The sequence below is a fragment of the Crocodylus siamensis genome, chromosome 5 (genome assembly GCF_052110815.1).
Source record: "Crocodylus siamensis isolate JL-2025a chromosome 5, ASM5211081v1, whole genome shotgun sequence".
In the NCBI taxonomy this organism is placed as follows: domain Eukaryota; kingdom Metazoa; phylum Chordata; order Crocodylia; family Crocodylidae; genus Crocodylus; species Crocodylus siamensis.
This window is the reverse complement of record NC_143399.1, coordinates 180385184-180412572: the sequence shown is the minus strand read 5'-3', so window position 1 is coordinate 180412572 and position 27389 is coordinate 180385184. Positions and strand designations below refer to the sequence as shown.

General features: G+C 43.0%; 1 protein-coding gene and 1 pseudogene across 3 annotated transcripts in view; both read right to left on the bottom strand.

Annotated features, from left to right (window-relative positions):
• The window catches only part of ARMC3 (armadillo repeat containing 3), an 86184-nt gene that overhangs the window by 41110 nt on the left and 17685 nt on the right, over window positions 1–27389 (bottom strand). For all 3 annotated transcript variants that reach the window (XM_090049844.1, XM_090049845.1, XM_090049846.1), the window contains exons 5-7: window positions 24971–25154; window positions 13675–13827; window positions 13442–13547 (exon numbers count right to left, since the gene is read on the bottom strand). In XM_090049844.1, coding sequence (XP_089905970.1) covers window positions 13442–13547; window positions 13675–13827; window positions 24971–25154 — 443 coding nt within the window. The remainder of the gene's footprint in view (window positions 1–13441; window positions 13548–13674; window positions 13828–24970; window positions 25155–27389) is intronic.
• LOC149864986 (uncharacterized) lies at window positions 1137–3104 on the bottom strand (annotated as a pseudogene).

Sequence of the window (27389 nt, the reverse complement as noted above, 5' to 3'; positions counted from 1 at the left end):
CCTACACTGAACGCCTTGAAGAGAAATTTGGATGCTTATCTTGCTGGGATCCTATGACTCCAGCTAACTTCCTGCCCCTCGGGCAGGGGGCTGGACTCAATTATCTTCTGAGGTCCCTTCCAGCTGTAATGTCAATTAAATCTATGAAATCTATGAAATCCACTAGCTGGTCCTCTGATGCCATCACCAGCTGGTCCCAGAGGACAGTGTGGTCCTCAGTCCACCTCTGGCAGAGCCAGCACATCTGCAGGGCCCCGGCTGTGGGCGGCAGCAACCCTGAGCCCACATCCTGGCTGCCAAGTGTGGTCTCTCCCCTGTGTACAGCTACTGGACCAACAAAGCCATGAGAAAGCTGTTTGTGAGAGTTTGCAACATTTTTCAGATAAGGCGCTCTGTACCAGGGGCTGTACGGTGCCCAACCTCAGATTGGGTGTCATGTCTGCATGGGTGCCCAGGGACCACAGTAAATTGGGCTGGGCCCATGTGGCTACTGGCTGTGTCCCCTGTCCCCACTCACTCCCCAGGGGCAGATGGGCTGCTGGGTGCTGGCTGCAGGCAGTGTGCCTCCTACACCCCATTTGCCAGTCAGGACAGGCTAGGGTCCTGGCAGCACTTGCTGCCACTGCTCCAGACCCTGATCCCCCGTCTCTCCTGCAGGCCAGCTGCTCTCATATGTTGCAGCCCAGCCCAGGTATCCAGGCACAGGGTTTATGGATGACTGAGACAAGGAGCTGCTTGTGCCCCGACCCTCCCCACAGGGGGCCTCTCCAGGGAGGTCAGCCACCCCCCTCATGCTGGTGCTACAGCCCAAGCATGCCCCTGCTGCACATCACAAGCAGTGCATGAGGAGCTGTTTGCATGAACCGAGGGGTTCCCAACCCACTATGCCCTGCTGGTGATGATCGCCATGGTGCCTCGGGTGTACCTGCATGCATGGCAGAGACCCTGAGCTACAACGGCACAGGGAACAAGCTGAGGCTACTCCACAACCTCTGCCAGCACCTGGAGGGCTACCTGTGGCTGCACTACACATTTTGGCCCCCTGCAGCTGAGAAGGACATTGCTGCCAACCTCAACACATTACTCAGCACATAAGAAGGTGCACATGGGCATGGGTTGTTCAGTAAAGTTTTGCATGGTCTCCTGCCTCCATCTGTGCTGTGGGCAACCTGGGGCCAGGGAAGTACAGGGAGGCAGGGGCCAGGGCAGGGAGGGCCCTCCCCCAGTGTGGCCCTTACCACATAGGTGGGGCTAGCATGGCCGGTGACTCTGCTGGGTCAGGCTGGCAGCGACAGCATGCAGCTCTGGGCAGTGTCTTTGGATGGCAAGGCATGGTGTGCAGGTGCCCAGTCAGGGGCCCTTGTCCGGGAAGAGCTGGCACTACTGGCAGCCAGCAGTGACATGGCTGGTTGCACCTCATGGCTGGGGCTGAGGCTGTGTGGCTGTCAGAGCAGGGGCTGGCTTTGGCTCCCTGAGCTGCCAGTGGAGGCTGCAAGTGGGGAAGGCTACTGCAGGCCCAAGGGGCCCTCCCTCGGTGATATGTCACTGTAAGTGCCAGGCCAGGGTGGGGACTCAGGCAGGCTGTTCATGATGCTGTAGACAGTATAGCTGCAGCCTGGGTCTCAGGGTACAAGAATTGCTGTCAGTTGCTACATAAAGGGCACGGACTTGTGGGCACTCCCCAACCGACAACTGTGGTCAGTCACAATGACCCACTGTGCCCACAAGGCCTTGACTTTCATGCAGCACTGCCACACCAACCAGTCGTGCCCACAGTCCTGCATCTGGCCTGACAGCCCCTCATAGACATGGGTGTTGGAGCACCCACTCTCCAAAAACTTGCACTGTACCTCTGCCCACCTCACAGTGCCATGAGGTTGCCAGTCTGCTCCATGAACTATCTGGAGCCCTGGGTGGAAGGCATGGGAGTGGGCAAGGCATAGGCAAGGACGATGCCATTGGAGGCCCTGCACCAGCTCTCTAGGCCTCTGTGCAGCTATCCCATGGTGAATGCCTGCAGCACCCAATACAAAGAAATGGCATGGGACTGACAACCGTGCAGCTGAGGCAATGCCCCACAGCACCTGCAGGCTCAGGGCAAGCTGCTGGGGGTGGGCTGCGGGCAGCTGGAACTGGCCGCAGAAACCAGAAGCTGCTTGCAGCTGGGCCTGGGTGCTGGTAGGTCTGGGAACAGCCTACAACAGCTTGCAGCAGTCTGCAGCACCCTGCAGACCCGGATGCTACAAACCTGGCAGCTGCACAGCACTGCTGTGCCAGGCAGGGGCAATGGGGTACAGGCAGGCTGGCACAGATAGGCTGTGGCCTGTTCAGGGGGGACACAGGGTTCTGGAGTATCCTCGGGCTCCCTGCTCATGTGCCCCAGGGCTCAAAATGCATACAAGCTTTGAAGGGATGGAGGCAGGGGCTGCCATAGATGCAGCCGAGCCCTGAGGTAGGAGAGGCTCCCAGCCCGGAGCCCTGGGGCTAGCCTCAGGCTAGCCCCCTAGTGGCAGGGCTGACCTGGGAGCATATATGCTTCCAGGTTGTGTCTACATGTGAGTTACTGAACAGTAACTAATCACAAGTAAATTTGCTACCCCCATTTGCACTCACAATGAGCAATTTTCACTGCACAATAAGCTTGCACATGTGTAGACATGTGCATTTACTGCACAGTAAACAAGGTTATTGTACAGTTAAGTGGCTCATGTAGACACATCCAGCTGCCCTCAGGTTTCCCTCCCAGTCACCCACTCATCTGCCTGGGTGCATCCTGGTCATGCAGGCTATCAGGTCTGTCCGCAGCCTGGGCTGACTTCCTCATAAGTCCACTTCTATGTTCTAGTCCCAGTCTGACCTCCAGTTCTTACAGCTAAACTGCATATCCTAAACCCATCTCTAACTGCTGTCTCTGGAGTCCCTTCAGTTGCCTCAAGCTGCCTGGCTCAGGTGTCTCACATGCTTCTCTCCCTACAGCCCCTTTTATGTGCTCTAGGTGCAATTAGGTTACTAAGTGATTCAGCAGCAGTATTTGGGGTGAACATCAAAGTCCTGCTAGTCATCCTGTTAGTACAATCACATTTTCTCACCCAGCTATGGCCCATATTGACTGTGGACAGCTAATGCTACATAGGAGAATCCCTTTGGAATGCATGCAGCTACTATGCTGGCATGTAATTGTACTAAGCATGCTCCCTGGCTACACAAGCAGTTTACATGGCTACAGCATAGCTACATAGTTCATCCACATGTGTATCTCTAGTTCATTCAGAAAAAATGTGGAGTAGAATCATAAATAGATGCATGGGTGGCATTTATGGGCTACTTATGTGGTTACTTGCAACAAGAGGATTCTGTCCTATGTCTCCTGTGGATCACATGAAAGGTCAATTTATAAATCTGGTAACTTGAGGGTACAGTAAGAGAGATCACAGTTTTGTCCAAATGAAAACATAGAGAGAGATGAAAATATCTGCATCAGTGAAAGCTAGAAAACAACTCCCTGCATCTAGACTGCAAGCCTTTTAGAGAGAAGATCATCCTCGTTTTGCATTTGTATAACGCCTGGCACAGCAGGCCCCTTAGGCTGCAATAATAATAATAGCACTGCAATAATAGTAATGAGCTACTTTCTTCAGGTAATGTATGTGAAGGAAAGGGCCCAAGGAGCATTTTTCCTCTGTCCCTGACCCTTGTCCAGCAGAACTACAGTCCCAAGCAAGTTTGAGCAACTACAGTTCCACATATTGTATCCTAAATGAGACAGAGAGATGGTCTCATGCCTCTAGTTTCTCATGTCTGTGCCACTTGAGGGAAGCAGAAGCATATTTCAAATATATGGTGAGGACTGTGCATTCACCTGTGCACTGGTAAGCTTGGAGATGGGTTGTATCTGTTGTGTCTCACAAAAGCCCTGCCATAGCTATCTTGGGGGATGCAGCCCTGCGCCACAGCTTACTTAGGGCTGAGCTTAATTAACACCCAAACGATTGGCACTCAAAAGACAAATAACCAGTATGTTAGTCTCTGCCCCCTCTACCACTACTTTAAATATATTTGTTTATATTCTATTTTCATTTCTGTTCTATGAAGCCCTTACGACACAGTTGTCAAGAGAAAGATTTCACTGAATTGTAGCTATCAAATGCTATTTTTCCAAAAAATGATGCCGGACTCCTTATGGACTTTGTGTTCAAAATATACTTGCAACTGCATGTTTAATTTCTGTGCAAAATTACCATGATTGTGTGAGGTGCTTAGCTGGCCATTTATATAAGTGCATACCTTATTTTAATACATAATTGCATGTAAATTATGCATACAAATTATGCATCTAATTACATGCACTCATTTTTTAAAATCAGGCCCTATCCGTGTTAAATGATTTTACTTCATTTTCACACCAGGCATTTTTGATCCAGTTCAATTACATAATTCCTGAATTTAAAGCAAATTCAAAGCCCAAGGAAACAGCAGAATCAAACAAGCCTGCAATCCTAATGAAGCATATTTGTTCTTCCTGTTTTTATTATATGGTTTGTTGACTCCTCATTAAATTAGTCTTATAATATGACAAGATTAATCATGTGCAATAAATGTTTTTGGGGGTATCAGAAACTTCACCTTGTTTTGGTATTTAATCATTTCTAAAAGCAACCTATTACTTAATACACATTCATTCAGCATTTACAATATCATTTAAGGCATCATTTAGTGTTTCAGATTTTTGTGATGTACAAGTGAGCTTAAGGCAAATGTATGTATTAGGAGTATATAGAAACCACCTTCCAGTGAGATTTAGATCCCCTAATTGTAGCATTTACATAGATGCTACAGTGAGAAAAATGACAGAATAACTTACAATTTAGATATCACTAAGCAAGCAATACTCATCTTCTGCTTCAGGGACAAATTTCTGTCCTGTTACCAATAAACCTAGTGATCCAGAGCCACTAGGCCTTAAACTGCCAGGGTTGATGAGGACTAGAATAGCAGACACTTGTTCAGAGATCTACTAACACATTTCAACAGCTTTCATTAAATTTACTTCACAGAGTTACCATGATGTCAATTATAACACTACAACATACTGAAGGTTGATTCTATATTACAGGGGTTCCCATTATGAACTCTGTATTTAGGAAGCTGAACTCGTCATCCTGAAATATTCTGCAACTTTTTTTGAGAAATTCTACCACCACACTGTTTGCAAAACAGCTTAAAAATAAGAAGAGAAAATAAAAGCTTTTGTTTAGAAAACTACTTTTTGACCTCTGAGATTGCACCATGGTTTAGTTGTCAAAGCATCACTATTTCTCAAAAGGAAGGTCACTTTGGGCCCAAATGCTTGTTCAGTATCTCTCCCAGTAAGTGGTATCGCAAAACTCCCTTACCTCTCATATTTCCCTTCTCACACTTCTGCTGGTCAAAATAATTTTGGAGCATGTGAAAACTATTAACTCAACATGAACATCCTATGGCAGGAATCCAAACTGTTGCTCAAATAGTAGTAGCAGACACTCCTGTGGGAACATCCAGGAGATGCCAGATTAGTAGTAACAGGGAAGTTTAAAAAGGTGAGGAGAGAACCAGGTCCAGGTTACTGTCAGCCACATCCTAGATTTAGCTTAGCTCCTGTGACCCATCTTCTCCTCTAGGTATACCAAATGAATCAGGAATTTCCCCAGCTCCTGGCATAAAGGACAATGCTGTGCCAGGCAGATCTCTCCACAACCATCCCTGGCTTTGAAGGTCCATCCTGTCTTTAAAATGACAGTCTTTCCCTGCCAACAGTTAATTTAGCTCAAATGGCAGCAGTCTATATTGCCATACTGGAAGTTCAAACCCTTCAAATAATTCATAAGGGAGGAATTGTTACAGATTTTGTTTTGTCTTTAAAATAACCTCTAAGAAACTAGACACAAAGCACAAAATTAAAGCAATGTTACTGAGATTGTGAAGTCAAGCACTTAACAGTTACGAAAATTCCAGATTTAAGTTTCCTTATGCAACCGTGATTCTACTTCTTGTGTGTATGACACGGTCTCCAAATACATGATCAAATATTTTCTCCAAAGGAGCTGTGTCACATTACGATTCACAAGAGGGTAGAATGACATCTTTACGGTGTATTGTTAAACCTTCTATTTCTGATTTTGTTTGATGTTACAACACATATGTTTCTTTAATGATATTTTTAGCACATAAATACAAATGTCTCAGCAAGACTGCCTGATAAGATTATTCACTAAATGTAATACTCAGTAAATCATTGCATCTATCAGTGACATTCAACAGTTTGAGAGGTGTGCAACATCTACTACTTTATGAAAATCTATTTTGACTCTCAAGCTTAACAGTCTCCAACCTAGAGGTAGACAGTCTTGTGTTTTTTAAGGAAAACTATCCTGGTCAACTAAGATTTGGCATCTAGAGGCTCCAGAAACAGTATCTATTTTCTGCAGCTAAGAAGCCTGATGATTGCACTGCAGGGAACAGAGGTATCGAAGAGTATAATGGCCCAATAGCTTTTGGAGCCTTTTGGTACTAATGTAAAAAACACCAACACTGACAACTAAACAAAAAGCCCTCCTCTTTAAGCACAATGCCATAAAAATTGAATTCACTCTGGCACTAGGGGGCAGTATTAAGACATATTCCTGTCATACAATACAGCTAGTGAAATTCTTTTGTTTGTTCCTCCTTCAGGAGTATAAGATTTCTGTTCTAAAACAGAAACACTATTGAATCAGACTGTTAAATCAGAAACACTATAAAATCTGTATTATAAATGACCAAATACCTATTTGCATAGTCCTACACATTAATACTTCACTGCGAACTCTAAAAGATCAAAATGAAGGAGGTGTTACTCTATAAATTAATCTGCCTGTGTGTGAACCTGACCCAGTCAGCTGGAGCCTATGAAAGCTCATGCTTCTCTGAACAAGTTAGGTGTTGCACTCCCCAGTTTTAAAGCGTTCTGCCAAGGTTAAGAATGTTATTGCTGAATACTGAAACTCTTTATTTAGAAAGGATAGCACAGAAGAGATTCAGTTTACTATTATTTATACAGCATTAACCATATGCAATGGAATGAGAGATAATCTGGATCAATAAACCAGCATATGAATTTCAGCACAGAGACAATCCACAGCCCATTTAGGTTCTCCTCTTGTCATGACAAAGTACTGAGCAGAATTTGCAAATTTGTTGAACCTGATAAGGCTGTGCCACAAGCACTTCTGCTATGGCCTCAAACTTGCAACCTCTGGGAGGTCAGTGGTGCACCTTAGCATCCATGCCACTTCAGCCCCTGCTCATTCATGTAAATAGTCTGAGTCCCATTCTATTCAACAGATGCTAGAGCAGCCTTGTCAAAAAACAGCAAAATCCCGATGTATAGTCTAACATCTGTATCCTGCAAACACACACCTGAGTAAGCAGACATACAGATACAGGAGACCCTTGCCATTCGCGGGGGATATGTTCTCAAATCCCCTGCAAATGGCAAAATCTGCAAATAAGGCACTGTGTTTATGAATGCTGTCTGTGTTAATGAATGCAGTGCCCCGAGCGGCTGGGGTGGGGGTCATGGCTGCACTGGCGATGGTGGGAGCGAGACGGCGGTGGTGGTGGGAGTGGGGCGGCAGTAGCAAGAGCCTAGCAGCGGTGGTAGGAGCCTGGCGGCGGCAAGTGCAAGTGTTTTTAAAATGTGGGTTCGGCATTTGCGAATATTTGAAACCATGAATGCCGAACCCACGAATAGCGAGGGTTTTCTGTACTACAAAGAGACTAAACTGTTCCTCATGGGGATAGAATTTTACGGACATGAGCAGCTCCATTTAGTCCAATTAAAAATCAAAATTAAGGAATTAAAAATTAAACACCTTCTAATTTGGTAACCTTACTCTTCTTGGGATGAAAGTTTGCCATTCCCCAAATCCTGATGTATTATTTAGAAAATCTCAGGCAGGTGACTAATGGTTACCTGGACCTGTTTTCTGTCAGAGTAGCAATGATGTACTATAATTCCCTGTCGCCCTTGATACATCCTAAGCGAACTGTTCTCCCTCTTCCCTCCAGACAAATTCTAGCTAAAGCCATACATTTTGCTTAAATATTAAAATATAAATTGCATAGTTTTTTCCTTATTTCCCTGGATGGGATGAATGACTGAGCTTACCTCTAAGTTTAGGAGCCTATTTCTTCCTTAAAATTAAATGTAACCAGCATTACTAAGGCAGCCATTAAAAATTACAACTAAAACGAAATAACACCACACAAAGAAGATATGGTCAGACAGGTTTACATCCAATCAAGTTTCAGATTTTTAACATGCTTGAGTTCACATTACCTCCTAGGATAACTAACTAATTTCATTTAATGTTTAATTTTTATTTTCAGCACAGCTAGTTTATCCTACATAATTGAGAGGCAACAGAATTGCACCATATTTTAAAAGGAAGAGGGAATACTGCCAGAAGCTGGACCTGAGAACAAAAAGAACCTTAGTGGACACCAAACCCATGGATTTCCCATTATATTTTACTCGCTCCTTCTGTTAACCTGTCTTTGCTCTACAGGTGATAATAAGCCTCCTCCCTTTTCAATTGTCTTATTTTTTTTTACAGTTAGGTTTAATTATTTCAACTGCTCTCCATTTAGTCTGTAACTACATCAAATAACTTCTTCGCTACACTGGTTTACTACTCATTTCCCTTTTTTAAAGTGTTCACTTTCATCTGCCTCATAATTTTAAACAAAAGTAATCATTCTAACTGGTACTGTGTTTAGCTTAGGCTGCATCTGCTTCTTTTCCAGACTTGAGGAAGGCTATTTGGCATTCAAAAGCTTGTCTAGCATCTCTCCCAACTGCAAAATTGGCCTAATAAAATATATTCCCAAGCAAATCTTGTTTCTTGCATGTTCTACAACTACTTAAATACATCCTAGAATGATTTTAGTGCCCAATAGATGGCAGTGATGTTATAATAGTAAAATGTTGCTGAAATGCACTCTAGGCCTAAAAAATCTTGTGACCTCAAAGCCAATTCTACTAATGTTAGTACTCCTAACACATTTTTTATTTTTTCACAATATACAACATTCAGGAGTATGTCCTGGTGTCTGGGTACTTTATAAATAGACAGATTTCACAGACTTTTATGCCATTTAATTGAAAATGTTTTGTTGGTAAAACGATATCACATTTTACAGTTATAAAATTTAATATTGCTTACTGTAAAAGATTAAAATGGGTGAAAATTTCTCAATTGAGATGATAATATTTTCTTCTTATCAAAAGAAAGCCTTAAAACAAATCCCAATAAGGAATGCTTCCCATTAAGGATGGATATAAACCTATGATCCATATGTATGCATAACACCACCATCAAATCAATATTTGGCATGACTGTTGTATATTAGAGTATGTTTATATAATGCTAAATTCCTGTATACTTTTCAATAGTATGTTTTTGTTATTTAGCCTGATGACTCTGCAAATAAACAAATATAACAGTTCTCAGTTCAGGTCAGAGCATCATTGTAGGTTGTGTAAATCATCAAACTAATGAAGCGTTTGACATTGCTATTTTTTTCCTATGCCAGCGTGTTGCATTTCTGTGAATGGAGAGCTTTGTCTTGCTAATGTAGCTCAGTATAGCCTTCAGTTATTAGCAAATATGTAAAACCTGGAATATTTTAAAAATTAGCAACAGTAATATTAGATGCATACTTGCAAAGGTCAAAATAAAGGTCCATTTAAATTACACTTTTCTTATGGAACCAGGTGACCCAGAACATTGGCAATGGAATGTCAAGTCTTTCCCTTCTGGATCATCAATTTAAATATTTCAAAGGCTGGAGTGACCAATTTATCTAACTTTTTTATCAGTTGATGGCTGTTTGGGGACTTCAGTTAAATGCTTAGCTAGTCTCTGTCCAGTTTCTAATGAATAGGTCTTCTAATTACAAATCCTGCCCCCTCCCCCCACGCTGTGCTTGACACCTTTATTAGCTGTCTCAGCAGAGCAGCAAAGGATTGATTAAAGGAGGATACTGAACTATCGTTTCATTGCTGGAGCTAAGCCCCTTAAGGTCAAGGCTGATACACATTAGTGGGGCAGCATGAGGAAGACAGCATTGTCCATTGCCTGCATGAGAACCTGTACTGTGGATCAGTGGAAGGCTCTATTCTTCACAGCCAGCAAAATATTTTTGTGAGAATCTTAATTCCATAATTTATTTTGAACAGCATTCTCTATCATATTGAATGAAATATATGTGGTACTTCATGATGGTGTATCCTTGACAAAAAAGGTATCAAAATATGCAACATCCAAAATTCATTTTCCATCCTGTAATGTGTAGTTTACACATTGAAAGGGCAGAGCAAACATCCTTCAACTCATGCAGGTCGTAAAAGCATTCTACATAAAATGTCATAATGTAGAGTGTGTGTATATAATTCTAATAAAATAAAATGTTGTGACCTACCTGACTAATGACTAACCAAAAATATCTGAAATAAAAATCATCAGTTGTACTCCTTTAAGTTAGTTCTTATACTGGTCTCGTCACATTAAGATTTATATGTTGCCATTGGCTTTATGATTAAACACTCTGGGAGGCTTATAAGAAGGGTCTAATATACAACCAATACAATAGTTTTATTCTCATTAGTTTCAGTTGGGATCAGAATCTTCTGAAAATCATTATACAACAACTTCACATCATTATAAAGATATATCAACTTTTTTATTATATATTCCTATTTTAATCTTTTATAAGAAAGAGCAAAAAGAAACCTATTCTAGGATGAAATGTGGTCGAGAGTTGTCAGACTGGAATAAATTATTTTCAAATTGAAAACCTGGTTTCATGCTTTCTGATTAATCTGAATGCAAAACAAACATGGTCCAGATTCTCAGCTAGTGAGCTAGAACTTTGTCAATTTGTGTCAGCTGAGGTTTTGTCCTTACATACTCATTTATCAGGCTTTGGCTCATCTCTGAATTATTAATGCCTTTGATTTAGAAATAAAGTTTAGCAAGTCATACACAACATACATCCTCTATGCATATTTAAGGTCAATTATTAGTCCCTGATGTCCAGAGTAGACCTAGCTTATATGGTTTATTTACACTGTGCTTGATGCAACACTGCAAGAAGGAAAAGAATCCAGTAGATTTAAGCTACTTTCCCCTAATCCTTTACCTGGCTAGCACCTGTTTTGAGTAACCAGAAGGCTGCCTCTGACATTTAGAGACCACAAGCCTGAAAAGACATTCTAGTATCTCCCTGACATTGGGGACTGAAGGAGGTGGCATAGAACTGCTACATCAGCTCAATATCATCAATGGATTTCATTGCATGGGGTGAATCTTCAACAAGCTGGACTACTCAAAGCAGCTATAACATGGCTGAAAGTTTGATCCCTAGAGCATGTGTACATGAAATAAGAGGCATGTGTGCACAACACTATAAGGCAGGTTAAATGCTTTTGCACCATTTTAAGGGTGTTGATGTTTGCACGCATCAGCGGCATATTGCACATTAATTCCAGCCGCAGTAGCACATCCAGCAGTGTAATGCACCTTAAATGACTTTGGGGTGCAGCAAACTAAAACACCTCTGAGGAGTTGTAGTTTGCTGCCCTACTGCTGCAGATTGAAGCACCGGGCTCCGTCTGGCTCAGAGGCTGCGCAGGCAGGCTGGCAGCAGCCCAGAAAGGCATGCTCCACCAAAGGAAAAAGATAAAAGTGGCAAGCCTGATCTTTTTTTTTCCCCCCTGGAGCCTGCCTGTCTGCATGAGCTGCACAGGGACCCGGTCCTTCCCTCTGTGTCTGAGATGCCCTCTGGGATCGCCCAAGCTGGGTGCCTGTGGGCCGGTGCCACTGAGGGGAAGCAGGGGGGGCCACTGTGGAGGGAAGCAGCAGCCACCCCCCACCGCAGCCCAGGGACCACTCCGCCTGCCAGTAGTTCACCCTCCCTTTCCCACTGCCTGAGATGCAGGTAAGACATGGGTGTACACAACACAGGGAGTTACTCTGCCCTACATTGAAGCAGTGTTTTTAAAAACCCACCACTTCAATTTAGGGTCCCCGTTTTGTCTATACACACCCCTAGATTCTAATATGCTGCTTTTTTATTGTGCATGCACCTCTTACTGACATTGACTGGACATGTGCACACTTAGGAGAACAGAATATCATAATGAAAAGCTACTGTATGAACCTGAGAACAGATTATTGTCCTCTTGTGACAAATTACAGTTCTGCCTGGTGATGGTGAATTACTGCTATTGGCTATTAATGCGGAGTCAATAATTTGTAACAAATAATTCATTTGGTGAGTTATGACTGATTTTCATCTCACAGACTAACTGTGAATAGGTCATAATTACCTTGAATGTAACAATTATTTGTACATATCCTAAGAAACTTTTGGGGAGTTTTATTTAATGTATGGCTTGTCATTTGATTAGTGTTATTTACTTGTGACTGTTCATACTATGTCACACAGTTTAGGTTCTGTTCCTTGAAAGGATTATAAACACTTGCAGAATGCACATTTAAAATTCTTTTTCTCCAAATACACAAGCACACAAACTTAAAATAATGTGTTTTACCAATTCAGAAATATTCAGAGAAATCAAATACAAATGTGGCATGAACATAACCAAAGCAAAATTAATTAAAAATTAAAACATGTTTATTGATAAATGTTTGCAATATTGGCCAATTTCACATCTTAAATGCTCTGAATTCCCTGGCAAAGAACTCTGGAATTACTCTGATTTGTCTGCATATTCATCAACATCTCTGATAACAGAATTTAGTTAATTATGATTAAATTATTTTAGAATCTATGGTGAAATCATCCACCTTTTGTTACTTGAGTACAGCAATTACATTTTTGCTGTCTTTAGAAAAAGGTAACACTAATAACATTTTATATTATTGGGAAGGTATAAGAAAGGAAAAGGCAGAAGTGATCCTTAGAATGTTTTATGAAAATATTTTCCACCTCAGAAAATGATTTCCAAAGGTTCTAAAATGTTGCAAGAAACCTCAAACTTCAAAGAACATCTTACTGATCTTAACTCTTCAAATATATGCAGAGGTTCAAACCCTTGGATTATCAATCATGTATTCCTTATGTTCCTCACAAACACTACTTACATCTCTGCTGTAATTACACTGACTTCATATCTCTCTCTGCCAAAGCAAAGGATGCCAGAGGATTTGTTACAGCTATGGAAAGTAACCTGTTCTGGTTAATTGGTTGAAGAACTCTGGAAAAGGAGCTAAAGCAAAACTGAAGCAATAAATCAATCTTGGGGGTTAGATAGTAGTTGGGGGGGGGTTAATAATCAAAACATTGTTATTTCTCCAGATAAGCATTTTATACAGCATTTGATTCACTGTACACTTACCGTGCATTGCCAGGGTTGGCTGTTGTCAGATTAGCCAGAGCCATAGCTGCAGCTTCTTTTACCTCTTCATTGTCACTGCTTAGCAACTGAACTAACTGGGGAATCCCTTTGAAAAAAATATAATTGTATACATGCAGCTTTAAATTAGACATGGTAAATTGCAAAATGGCAGTATGCTCCTTATAGAATGGAGCCTACGCATTCTAATTGCAGCTCCTCGCCTGTTTACTCACCTTGGATTCCAAAAGCATCTTTGCTAGCAAGATTCTCACACATAGCAGAAATAGCTTGGGATACAGCTGTTTTTACTCCATCATTATCAGTTCCCAAAAGGTTTATGAGGCATTTTTCAACTTCCTGTTCATGTAAAATTTTTCTATTTTCAGCTTTACATAAAACAAAAATAATAACAACATTAATATTCATAGAAATGGGACTTCGTGTGACAACAAGATAACAATTTGACCTTATGTTTGCTTCTTGCTCTTGACACAAACATGAGAGTAAGACATGATGTGTGAGTCTTGATATTATGCAGTGGCACTTATAAAATATACACAAAAGACGTGAGCCAAGGATCACTGAAGTCAATGGAAAGTCTATCATTGACTTCAGCGGGCTTTGAATCAGGCCAAAAAGATGTATTTTAACTACTACATTTAAACACAAATAGCTTAATACAATGAAAAATTTGTTCCCAGAAGTTTATGCACACTTCACATTTTCTCTACTTACTCAAATATTACTCAGTACAGCATACAGGGTAACTAGCACAGTGCAAATGCTTGACTTTAGAAAAGCCAACTTCAATGTGCTCAGGGCAGTAGTCAGGGAAGCACTCGGAGCCCAGGGGGTAGCTAGTATGGGGGTCCAGGAAAGGTGCTCCTTCCTCAAGGAGGCTATCCTTGGGGTGCAGCAGGATGCAATTTCTCTGCGCAGGAAGGTAGGAAAAGGGTCCAAGAAACCTTCATGGCTGAGCGCGGATATCCAGGCTGGCCTGAGGGCAAAGAAAAATGTGTACTGGCGGTGGAAGCAGGGGGCAGGGACAAAGGAAGAGTACACCTCCCTGACCCGAGCTTGTAGGGATTTGGTGAGGAAGGCTAAAGGAGCACTGGAGCTTAGATTACCTTCTGGCATTAAGGATAACAGAAAGTCCTTTTTCAAGTATATAGGCAGCAAGAAGAAGTCTCGGGGTAACAATGGACCCCTACAAGGCAGGGCAGGGCAGTTGGTGACGGACGCACGAGAGAAGGCAGAACTCTTCAACAAGTTCTTTGCCTCCGTGTTCCTGTCCGCTGACAATGGGGTGCTCTTGGGTGATAGCGTAGAGAGGCCCAGGAAGGATGCGAGTCCCCCAACTATTAGTTCAGACCTAGTTAAGGACTACCTGGAGGGCTTAGATGTGTCCAAGTCGGCGGGCCCGGATGACCTTCATCCGCAGGTGCTGAGGGAATTGGCTGGTGTCATCACGGAGCCATTGGCACGGCTGTTCGAGGACTCCTAGTGCTCGGGCCAAGTCACTGAGGACTGGAAAAGGGCCAATGTGGTCCCTATTTTCAAGAAAAGGAGGAAGAGCCTGGCAACTACAGGCCAGTCAGCCTCACTTCTATCCTGGGGAAGGTCTCTGAAAAAATTATCAAGGGACACATTTGTGAGAGTCCTGCAGGGGAAGTGATGTTGAGGGGTAACCAGCATGGGTTCGTGCAAGGCCGATCCTGCCTGACTAACCTGGTCTCTCTCTATGACCAGGTAACAAAGAGCGTAGATGTGAAGGAGGAAGTCGATGTCATCTTCTTGGACTTCCAGAAGGCCTTCAACACAGTGTCCCACCCAATTCTGGTGGGCAAGCTGAGGGACTGCGGCACTGACGAATGCACAGTCACATGGGTGGCAAACTGGCTCCAGGGGCACACCCAGAGGGTGGTGATGGACGGGTTGATGTCGACCTGGGAGGGTGTGGGCAGTGGAGTCCCCCAGAGCTCAGTTCTTGGGCCGGTGCTGTTCAACATCTTCATTAGTGACCTGGACGAGGGTGTGGAGAGCACCCTGTTCAAGTTTGCTGATGACACCAAGCTGTGGGGTAAAGTGAATACACTGGCAGGCAGGGACCGCATCCAGGCAGACCTGGATAGGTTAGAGAAGTGGGCAGATCTGAACAGGATGCGGTTCAAGAAGGACAAGTGCAGGGTGCTGCACCTGGGGAGAGGGAACTAGCATTATGGTTATAGGTTAGAGGCTGACCCTCTCAGCAGCACAGAGGCAGAGAGGGATCTTGGAGTCAGGACTGACTCCAGGATGAATATGAGTTGCCAATGCAATGAAGCAATAGGCAGAGCCAACTGCACCCTGTCATGCATCAACAGGGGCATCACTAACAGGTCCAGAGAGGTCTTGCTCCCCTTCTATGCGGCGCTGGTCAGGCCACAGCTGGAGTACTGGGTCCAGTTCTGGGTGCCATGCTTCAAGAAGGACGTGGAGAACCTGAAGAGGGTCCAGAGGAGGCCACTCGTGTGGTTGGGGGCGTCCATGGCCAGCCCTATGAGGAGAGGCTGAGGGACCTGAATCTCTTCAGTCTCCGCAAGAGGAGACTGAGGGGGATCTTGTGGCTGCCTACAACCTTATCAGGGGCCAGCAACCGGGACTCGGGGAAAGTCTGTTCACCAGGGCCCCCCTTGGAGTCACCAGGAACAATGGCCACAAGCTGAGGGAGGATAGGTTTAGGATGGATATTAGGAAGAACTACTTCACAGTAAGGGTGTCCAGAGCCTGGAATAGTCTCCCCAGAGAGGTGGTGCTCTTACCTTCCCTGGAAATCTTCAAGAGGAGACTGGATAGGCACCTGGTTGGGGTCTTATGACCCCTCCCACGCCCAGTGCTCCTTCCTGCCCATGGCAGGGGTCGGACTAGATGATCTGTCTGGGTCCCTTCTGACTCATTGATTCTATGATTCTATGATATAGATTTCCCTCAGTTAATGCATAATAATAGAATTAATGCACAGGAGATTTATAAATAAAGAAATAAAAGGTACATTTATCTTTGTTCTGTGTACCTTGCCAGTAAAAGTTGTGCATGGACTAAACAAAGGCGACTCTGGTTTAAAAAGTGTATTTTAGATACCGCATAGCAACTCGCACATCCTTCTTAAAGCATACCTAGAAAGAACATTTCAAAAGACATCACAGCTGGTAACTTAGAGCTCAGTTCTTCTACACACTACACTGAATTGTGAGACCTAGGAATTATGGGACATCAAAAATCATTTCCCATTGTACATGCAGTAGCACAGAATCGTTCCACAGCATTTAAAAAAGGGCTTATTAATACATTTTTAGATTCATCCACCCCAGTATGGTCAGTATGGTCTGAAGTTTATAGGGCATATCCAGCTCCCTTCTTCACCCAGCTAGCATGCATATTGTTGCCAACTGCCTAGTGCTGGGTAATCAGAAATTGCACATCAGAGTGGATCCTCCTTAGTTGCTCTGCTTGCAGGAGGACTTCATAGCAAAAGCTCCAAAGGGCAGCACATCTGCTGTTCTTCCTTTAATTACGAGGGCCCACTTAAACAGGTGCATAACTAAGAATTCAAGTAGTTCCAATGCAAGCACACTTAAAGTGATACAAATGTAATAAAATTTTCAAAAATGCTGAGGTGACCTAGAAGTCAAAGTTTTCAGTGAGACTTATACAATTTTTGCCAGTATTTCTCAAGTACTTTTCTGGTTCAGAACTGAGGGCAGTACTTGACTGTGAATCTCTGACCTACCGGAAAAAACAGCCAAATACTCTTTATAATAAAACTTAATGTCTGTGATCACTTTGGGTTTGCTACCAAAAATTTCTCATATTGGGCATTAAACCAAGAAACTAGATTTAAGTCAGTTAAAACAGAAATGGTTCAGGGCATACATACGAGAAGGCTAACTGTTTTCCCTTTTCCAGACAGTTTCTAATATACATACACTCAAAATACATAAATTAAATCACAAAAATATAAGACATAAAAATAACATATTTTAGCAGAAGCAGAAACAAACTTGGCCACTATATTTTTGGCTAGCCACCAACTCTCTGGAGAGGGCATTAATTAGGATTACAGACTAGTTTGACAAGCAATAGACTTTGCCTCTGGCCTGTTGCTTGCCACACTACTCCATAATCCCTAATAATGTTCTCTAGGTGGTCTTCTGGCTTCAGTATTTTTTTATGTAGAAAGTTAGTCATTGGAATATATGTATTTCTTTAAAATAGCAAGTTTTGCCTTGATATTTTCCAAATATCCTGTTATTTTTTTCAAATGTCATTTACGATCTAGGATGTCATTAGTAATTTAAAACATATTCACTGCCTTTATGAAAGCAAAATGTGAACAATAATACCATGCAGTATGTCCTTTTAACAAGCAGAAGCAGTCATTTACAGTATATTACAAAAAATAGGGAACTTTTCAATTATCTAGAACAGCAGATTTTGATGTGAATCCACTGTATACAGTGCATACCTAAAGAAAGGCATTGCCATTAAGTTCCATCTGCCAATTCTATGTAAGAGAGAAATATTTCCCGCTGACCATATTTCTAGTTGCATGAGCTTTTTTCCCTTTTGCTTTTATTACAGAAAAGGAGAATGGACTTTTTATGAGCAATAAAGAAGTATCCTTTCACACTGGAGCACCTATCCTATTCAGATGCCAACACCATATTTGCAGGGATGAATCCATTGACCCTTAACTCGTTTAAATATATTGATTTAACACTGCACAAAGCAATCACACACTAACAGCCAGAAGAGTCTGGAACACCAACATTTCTGTTCAATTTTGGTGCACTGGGACTTCAGGAACTAACATATATATTCCTTGTTATTTTTTCTCTTTTCCTTCATATTCCAAAACTAAAAACAAAGAGCCCAAGGTTCCCTGAACCTTGCATGATCACTTATATTAATGCAAAGTGAGGATAAGAGTGGGTATTAAAATATTACTAAACTACAGGTATAGTATTTAAACCCATTTTTCACTTTTTTACATTCAGGTAACTTAGTGCATTGTTTGCTAGATAAGGAGTGAATCAGGGCCAAAGCCAATATACAACAGTATATACCTGAATGTACAAAATAATGTCGGTATGAAGGACACATGTTAAATCTAGTTTTGTTGTGGAATAAAGCAATCATTTAATGGTTCTTGGTACAATCGTTAGAGATAGAAACCTATCAGCTATGCCTTATGTAAAAATAACTGTAGTAAAGATGCTGTTAAAATTTACCACAGTATGTGTCCTGGCTACATTGTTTTGATTTGAATGTAACCAGTTGGTGATATGTCTCCCTTATCACAAAGAAAAGTTAAGGCAAGTGTCTTTTCAAAGGAAGAAAATGGTTAACAACAACAAAATAAACAAACTGCCTGCTTACATCAGAAGCACCAGAGAAAAAAAGTGAGCTGAGAGCCAGCAGCCAACACCACTCTTTTCAGAAGCTGACAGGGCTCCATATTTAACTGTTGTAGTCAAAAAATAGATACACATACCATCATAGCTGAGTTACAGTATTGCATTTTAGTGCAAGGCAATAATTTTTCTCAGCCCTGCTGAGAATGTTCTCAAAATCCAGCTGTGTTCACTAAACTGAGGGCAGGCTAGTCTGCGGCTGTAACAGATTTTAATGAAGTCACATGTTAACTCAGAACTATATCTGCTAACAGATGTAAAAAACCAAAACAAAACAGCACTTTACTGGAAGAGGCAGCACTTTAGTTCGACCCAGCTCTGCAGTATCTGTATGGGTACAGACAGTGGGCGAGCTGGGTCTAGCTAACACAACGTTTCTTCTGGGCATGTACTTTGGTCAGTGCAGGCATACACTGAGCTTAAAGCGCTGGGTGTTTTTGTCCATGTCTATAAGCAGCCATAATAATGTTCTATATTGGATCTCTACGTCAATAAATCAAGTACACACATTTTAATTAGAAAAACAATGGAATTTAAATGTAGTTTCATATCAAAACTAGGCACGTTACGGATGCAATGAACTTTACAGTAAAAAAAAAAAAGCAGAGCAACTGAAAACACCCCAAAAAACAAATGCAAACAAAAACATTCACTTGAATACTGTAGCAACTACTTCTATTTATTTTATTTTTCCCTGCACTCTTTCTGGTACACACTGCAGTAAATACCACCACCTTTGCTGCTGAGAAGCTAATTTTAGACAATAAGCCTGGAAATCTGCAATATATTTAACCACTTTCATCCCCTGGTGCCATGTTTAGGACCCACTGGCTACGTCTACATGAGATGCTAACTGCACAATAGCCCAAGACTATGGCACACTAGCATCACATGGCAAAAACTGTGATGTGATGCTACTGCACGGTAGTCTCAGGCTACTGTGCAATCAGTGTCATAAAAAGCTGTTTGTTGGCACTACTGCACAGTAACCCTTGTTACTTACTGCACAGTCATTTAATACTTGTTTATGCAAGTACTAAATGACCAAGCAGTAATGACTGCAAATTCAGCATCTCATGTAGATGGGGCCACTGTAAGTTACTGGACCAGTTTCCTACCATACCCCCATAACAAGTTAGCATTTCATTTGACTTCTAACAACCCTAAATCCTAGTGTTTTGAAGCAAATATTCTTAGCTTTCTTCTCTAATCTCTATTATTCTAACTTACTGCATCTATGCCAGCTATGGCAAACTAAAAAAAGAGAACAAATCTCTATAATGGAACCACATTGATTCTGCTTATAAAGAAAGATAATGGGAAGATGCATCATCATTGACACTTATAGTTAATAAGATCATGTGTGATATAGTAATAAATTACTGGTAATTCTTCTTACATGTGCCTGAAGAACAGTCTATTCCTACATGCTTATGCCAAGGTAACACAAAATGTTAAGCAAAAGCAAGGTGGGTATGTCTTCAATTACAAGAGGGAGTTTCATTTACACTGGGTACATCTACATAAAACGCTTTACAGCCCTGCAGCTTTTTCTCAGCCCTGTGCCCTACTTGGGCAAGTGAGGCACAGGGCTTGGAAAAAGCTGAGGGGGAGGGGCAGGTCCCAGCCCCCTGCCCCAATCTGGCAGTGGGGCAGCAAGCAGCAAGCCCCCAGCTGGGCAGAAACTGGTGGACTGGGGCAGAGGGCAGGCGCCTGGGACCTGCTCCTCCCCTGCAGCTCTTTCCGAGCCCCCTGTCTCTGATCAGAAAGCTGGAGCCAGGAGCTCCCTGCTGCCAGGGCAGGGGGACATTGTCCCTGCCCGAAATCCACCACTGGAGTCCACCCCAGCAGCAGGCAGCTCCTGGAGGCAGGGAGCAATCTCCTAGCTCCCTGTGCTCCCTGCCTGGGCTATCACTCAGAGGGAGCCTAGAGCTTCCCTGGCTGCTGCAGGGGGCAAGAGCAAATCTGCTCCCAAATGCGTACACGTGTAGATATCAGCAAATATTCAAGTTATTCAAGCAGGGAAGAAGATGGAGGAATTGAAAACATATGTACAGTGAGGAAAGGAAGAGATCTGTATTACAGCGGAGGCAGAAAAATATTTTTTTCTAAACATAAAGTTAGATAATATATTTGCAAAATCTACATAAATTAAAATTATAATTCCACTCTGAACAAAAATATTGAGCTCTGCTGTCTTGGTCTATGTCAGCACAATCCCTGGATAGAATTAGGATCATACTATGTACAGTACAAGGCTTCTTATAATTTGTTATATAGCACCACCAAGCTTAGATTATAGCTCAAAATGGTATTGTATGGAAGTAACTTCAAAAGTAGACTTATTTAAACAGCATCCACATGGACAAAAGTGATGAATACATTCTGCATAATTCAGAATTCTACAGTGAATTAAAGAAAAATACTGTTAAAAGTAGGAACCATGAAATGAATAATTATAAAACGATAACAATGAAACTGTTTAATTCTACTGAGTATTTTAATTGCAGGACATTTTAAAGTCTAATTTTTCTCTACTATAGGAATTGCTACAGTAACTTGCCTGGCATTTAGATGAAGTACTGTAGACTGAGGCCTGGTGGCAGAGCTGTGCTGCTACCCAGCACATCCACAGGTGGTGGATAGTGGAATGACCTTCAGGGAAGGTCAGCTGTGAAAAAAGCAGGGGTAAATCTGACAAATGAGCAGTTGTGGACCAAACAGCAGCAGCAACAGCAAGTTGTGGTGGAGAGAACAGATGGCAATGCTTTCCCGTCTGAAAATCCACATATATCCTCTGACAGTGCTGTGATATGGTGAATACAGGTTGCCACTATAGGCTCAGACAGAAGTTACATTTGTTGTGTGACTGACCCCTTGAAAGCGTTCTGTCAGAAATGTGCAACTGCAGAGCTCTGTCAAAAGTGCACAGCTGCAGAGAGTGTTAAAGTCCCCTATCACATGACAAATTTACCCTCATTATATGAGGGTTCAGATGGAGGCACTGCAAGTGGAATGACTTTGTTACCTTCTGTCTGCTTGGGTGGCTGGGCTGTTGCAGCCCAGTCCTGCACCCGGTGCTCCAATCCACTGCCTTGGAAGGCCTCCAATTCACCTGCCCCAACTCCAGCACAGGCTGGATAAACCCCAGCCTCAGCTCCCTCCCCTCCTTTCTCTCCCCCTTCCATTGTGCAGACAGCACTGGAGCTGGGAGGGGGAAGGTAGGGGTAGGAGAAAGCAGCTGCAGGCATGCAGTTCCTCAGCTGGATCAGCTCTAAAGTAGAGCTTAAGCCCCCAACCTCCAGAGCAAACATCTGTTGGGTTGGGAAGGTCAGTCTAACAGTGCTTTCTCTGAAGTGCCATAAGTTACACCAGGGAGCTGCACACCTGTCAGCACCCTATAATAAGTCTGTCCAGACTCCAGCCCTTGGTCTACAAGCCCTCAACTGCAGAGCAGGCAGAAGATGATGTTAGAATCTCAATGGCTACAAAGGTGGACAAAGGCTGCAGCAGAATGGGGTCTCCAGTTGTCTTGGCCTTCTTGCCATTGGATCAAGGTCCCATTCTATCAAGAACCACATGGAAGCTGATGTGCAACAATTTGTCTATGATAAAAGAGATGACGCTCAGGCATCTTCCATGAAAATGGCTTTAGCACATTTTTCAAGCCCTTCAATGACCAGCTAGTGACAATGGGAGTAGGATTGTGAAGCCTGGAGCTCCTAGTCATGAACTGGCATGAGGACAGCAGTTACAAGAAGGTCTAGCACTTGGATGAATAGGGTCAACAGGAAGAGCAAACAGGAAGAACACCAACTTTAAGCAGCTGACTTTGCCATTAAGAATGAACTCATAAACCAACTCAATGAGTTCCCTATTAGAATTAATAAGCACCTCATGACTCGCTATCTCAAACTGGCTTGGAGCCAATACACCACAATCATCAGTGCATGATGACTCTAGACACCAACAATGAAACCAAGTAGGAACTCTATGCCAAATTCTATGATTTCAACGTTAGAGTAAGTGCTCAAATCTCTGGAATGGAATGATCGGCAAAGAAAAATTTGGAAAGGTCAATTCCAATCGCATCCTCCTCTTGACCAAATGTGCAGAACATGGACTCACTATCACCAACACCCTGTTCTGCCAGAAAAACTGGTACAAGACATCATGGCAACACCCAAAATCTAAGCATTGGCACTTGATTATGTCATTGTGCTATGCAAATACCATAAATACCAGCTTGATAATTAATATGGAAATAGACTTTTGCTTAGTGCTTTTAATATTATGTATTTTCTTGAGTTTTGCATTGCCTTAAGAATCTCCATTTTGTATTGCTCTGTAGCTTAACGTAATTGCTCAACCTTTTATTCTTTTGTATGCTGTATGGGTGAGACTGTCGAAAAGGAAAACATCAGCTGGCAATTGGCTGAAGAATGAATAAATATAAAAGACCAAACAAGGAGAATCCACCCCAGAACAGTGAGAGAACAGCAATCAACCTTAAAGAAAGAACATGGTGATAATCCAGCAAAAGCTCAGTGGACTGGGTGAATTGACAAGGCTACAAATGGTGAGGCAAGAATACTGATTTGGGGTCTTGTTCTGAATGTCATCCTGGACATAAACCTCTCTACGTGGCCTTCTTTGACCTTATGAAAGCCTTCGACTCTTGTCAGCCGAGAAGTACTGTGGGGGGTTGTTCTGAAGTAAGGATGCCCACCAAAATTCATCATCATCTTTTCCTGCTCTATGATGGTATACAAGTGGTGGTTCTGAGTAATGGACCTATCACAGATCCCTTTGAGTTTAAGACAAGAAAATGGGACTGATGTTCAACATTCATAAGACTGAGGTCTTCCATCAACAAGCTCTTAATGAGCTGTCCCCAGCTCTGGTAGTTCAGATTTACAGTGAGATTCTGGAGAATGCTGAGTATTTCCCATACCTCAGAAGACATCTCTCTCAGAAAGCTGACATCAATGAAAAAATCCAACATCACCTCAAATGTGCAAGTGCAGCCTTTGGAGGCCTGAGAAAACAGGTGTTCAAAGATTGCGACATCAGTTTCAAAACCAAGTTCATGGTTTATCAAGTCGTTGTGATCCCTACCTCACTGTATGGAGCTGAGATGTGAACAGCGTATAGGAGACACCTCAACTCACCGGAGAAGTACCATTAATGTTGCCTACAGAAGATCCTTCAAATCCAGTGGGAAGACAGACACACCAACATTAGCATCCTCTCACAAGCAAACAGCATGAGAATTAAGGCAAAGATTGTCCAGTATCAACTTTGCTAGGCCGACCACATTATCCAAATGTCTGACTCCAGACTCCTGGAGCGAGCTTTATTGTCCCAGCTCAGTACGCTCAAGAAAAGAAAGCACTAAATGGATGTGCTCAAGGCCAACTTGAAAAAAATGCAACATCAATATTAACTCATGGGAAACTATCACCCAGGACTGCCCCAAATAGAGGAAGAGCCTGCTGCAAGGATGTCAGTCAGTACTGTGAAACCTCACAACAACAACAGAAGATGGAAAAGCAGAAGCAGCAGAAACAGCATGTCATGGACTGAATCAAGAATCCAGAGCTACCCACCCTATATGGAAACAAATGCCAGAGTTGCAGGAGAACCTGTCAATCCCAGATTTGGCTTATCAGCCAATCGTTCTTGACTTTGAGGATTGTCGATAATGATGAGACTGAGAGGAAAATTAGCACAATTATTGCTATTTGGTAAAAAATAATCACTGCCAGTGAGATGTCAGTTATCTAAAATCACAAAGTAGAAATAAAGGTCTACATTTTTGCAGGCTACTTCCCCATGGTGAATAGAAGGTGTAGTTTGCACTAAAATATTACACATGAATCAAGGCAAAATCTTAGAGGTTTACGTACCTGACTGTTTTCGGATTACTAAGATTTGTGTGACTGCAACTCATTTTGGATATATTTTTCCCAGCACAATCACTATTCTTAAGCAGGCAAGTTATTCTGAGCCTACATGAACATTTATCCCAACAGGTTTCTATTAAAAAAATCAATAGAATTTAAGAATGACATACAATCATAGGCTGCTTTAGAAATTGCTTTGGCTGCATTCTTCTGAATATCAGGTATGGTAGAGGTTTCTGCAAATGAAAGTAGCTTTTTAAGACCCCCTGTCTGCTGAATCAGTTGCATAGTGTCCACATCTTCAAGACAATTTGCCACCACTGCAAGAGCTTCCACATGTAGATCATTAAATTCCTAATAAGAAAAAAAACAGTCTTCTAATAAGGATTAAAACTTATCTAACTGTTCTACCTTCCAAATAATTATCATAATTCACTACTGCATATCATAATACCAAAGGAATTTTGCTATACATCTTTTAAAATATTGTTATAAATCTTTAAAACATGTATATGGTTGTAACCAAATCTACCTACAATTATGAAGAAAACTGAGAAATTCCCATTGACTTCCATCAATTTTGGCACTTGTAGAAAACCTGCCATCTTAAAATTTCAAAAGTCTTTCCATTTTATTAAGTTTTATGGCATTCACATGAGGCAAAGTTATACTCAAATTGTTATACTCATTCACAGATAGCTAAAACTGAGGTAGGAGAGGATTGAGTGATACAATCCAGATTACACAGCAATAATCCATGTTAGGAAAAGAAACTGGAATCATGGGCATGTAAACTGAATTAGGGAAATGACAGCTTTGGAACTGGGAACCAGCAGTGGGCAAAATATAAAATTCAAGACAAAAAAGGATCTTTTTAGAAAACTTCACATGGAATTTTATTATATGAATTCTTACAGTATTTGTAACATTTTAAAAATATATATCTTAAAATTGCAAATGGTGTATTTTAAAACAATGTTACTGAAACTAAAGTGCTGAAACCAGAAATAACAAACCTTTGTAATACCCCTATTCACCTCCTATATAGTTGTAACAAAAATGCTTTGTCAACTATCACTCTACATAATCTTACTTTATCTGAAATACTGAAATGCACAAAAGCCAAAAAGCTAAGATACAAAACAAAATCTGTGTGTCTCCCAGCTGATGGTTAATAAAAGAAACCTTTATTAGATTTATCACTCTCATATTTTCATCAGCACCAGTGACTAATATTTCAGCTCTCAGCAGCAGTAACAGAAGTAACCTAGGCTGCTGCTACTTCTGGGTCTAACTGCTACATAAAAGTTGCCTGCCACGAGTAGTTCCATTGATTCCATGCACTGAATTCAATATGGCCAAGTGAAAAACAGGTCTCCTTGGACATATTAGTATTATTTTGGTTACACACAGAGGGCGCGTCCACACGAGCGCGCACGTGCCCTTTTCCCTGCCTCAAACCCCTTTGAGGTGAGGCAACAGGCACGTGCAGGAATGAAAAGAAGTTCCCCATCCTGCAAACTTGCAGCGTGAGGAGAAAATTAGACCCCAGGATATCCAGGGGTCTAAAAAACCCAAAGTTTAAAAAAGAGAAGCAACTGGAGGCTGGGTCCTCCATGGAGATGCTCTGGCTGCCAGAGTGGCTCTATGGTTGGCCCCTCACCCTGGTGCTGAAACACGTAGCCAGCCAGGCCACCAGGGCTCCGGTACTGCTGAATAAGGGGTTGGGGGGGCTGAAGGAGTGGGAAGGGGACTATGGGGGGACCCCTGCCAGCCCAATCCACTCCCCCAGCCCCCCCAAACCCTGCCAGGGATGGCCCCTTCCCCACACCAGCCCCCCCGAGACCCCCTCCCCCTGCTGCAGCTGGCCCCTCCCCCACCAGACCCCAGAGACCCCTTCCCCATACTGGGTCTGGCCCCTCCCCCTGCTAGCTCCCATAAGGCCCCGACCCCTGGCAAGACTGGCCCCTCCCCCTGCCAGGCCCGAGTCCTCTGATCCTGCCACGGCTGGCCCCTCCCCCTGCCAGCCCCCTGAGATTCCCCTCCCCCTGCCACAGCTGGCCCCTCCCCCTGCCACCCCCCTGAGACCCCCCCCTGCCCTGGCCAGCCCCATCCCCCCAAGCCCCCCCATCCCTACCCCCCCACACTATAGCTTAAAAAACCCCCAAAACCCAGCACTTACCACCCCCATCCCTGCCCCCCGACCCACGCAGTGCCAGGCAGGGTAACAGCCCCAACAGCCCCAGCCCAGGCCCTGCTTCCCCTCCCCCCCCACTGTCCTGTGCTTCCCAGGGAGGCTCTACCAGGAGGCCCTGGAGCCCCCACACCCTGCCTTCTCAGGTAATCAGAGGCTTTTTTTCCCTTTTTTTTCTGTTTTTTTTCCTGGGTTTTGTGATGGTGCCTGGAGTTGTAGGGTTAGCCATGGGAGGCCTGGGGGTACAAGTTGGGGGGTGGGGTTGGATGGGAAGCCATTGGGGGGCTTTGGGGGAGTGGGGGAGTGGGGCTGGGGGGGCAGCCATTGTGGGGGCTGCAGCAACTAGTGCGGGATGGGGCCAGGGGGATAGCAGTTGGGGGGGCATGTGGGCCATG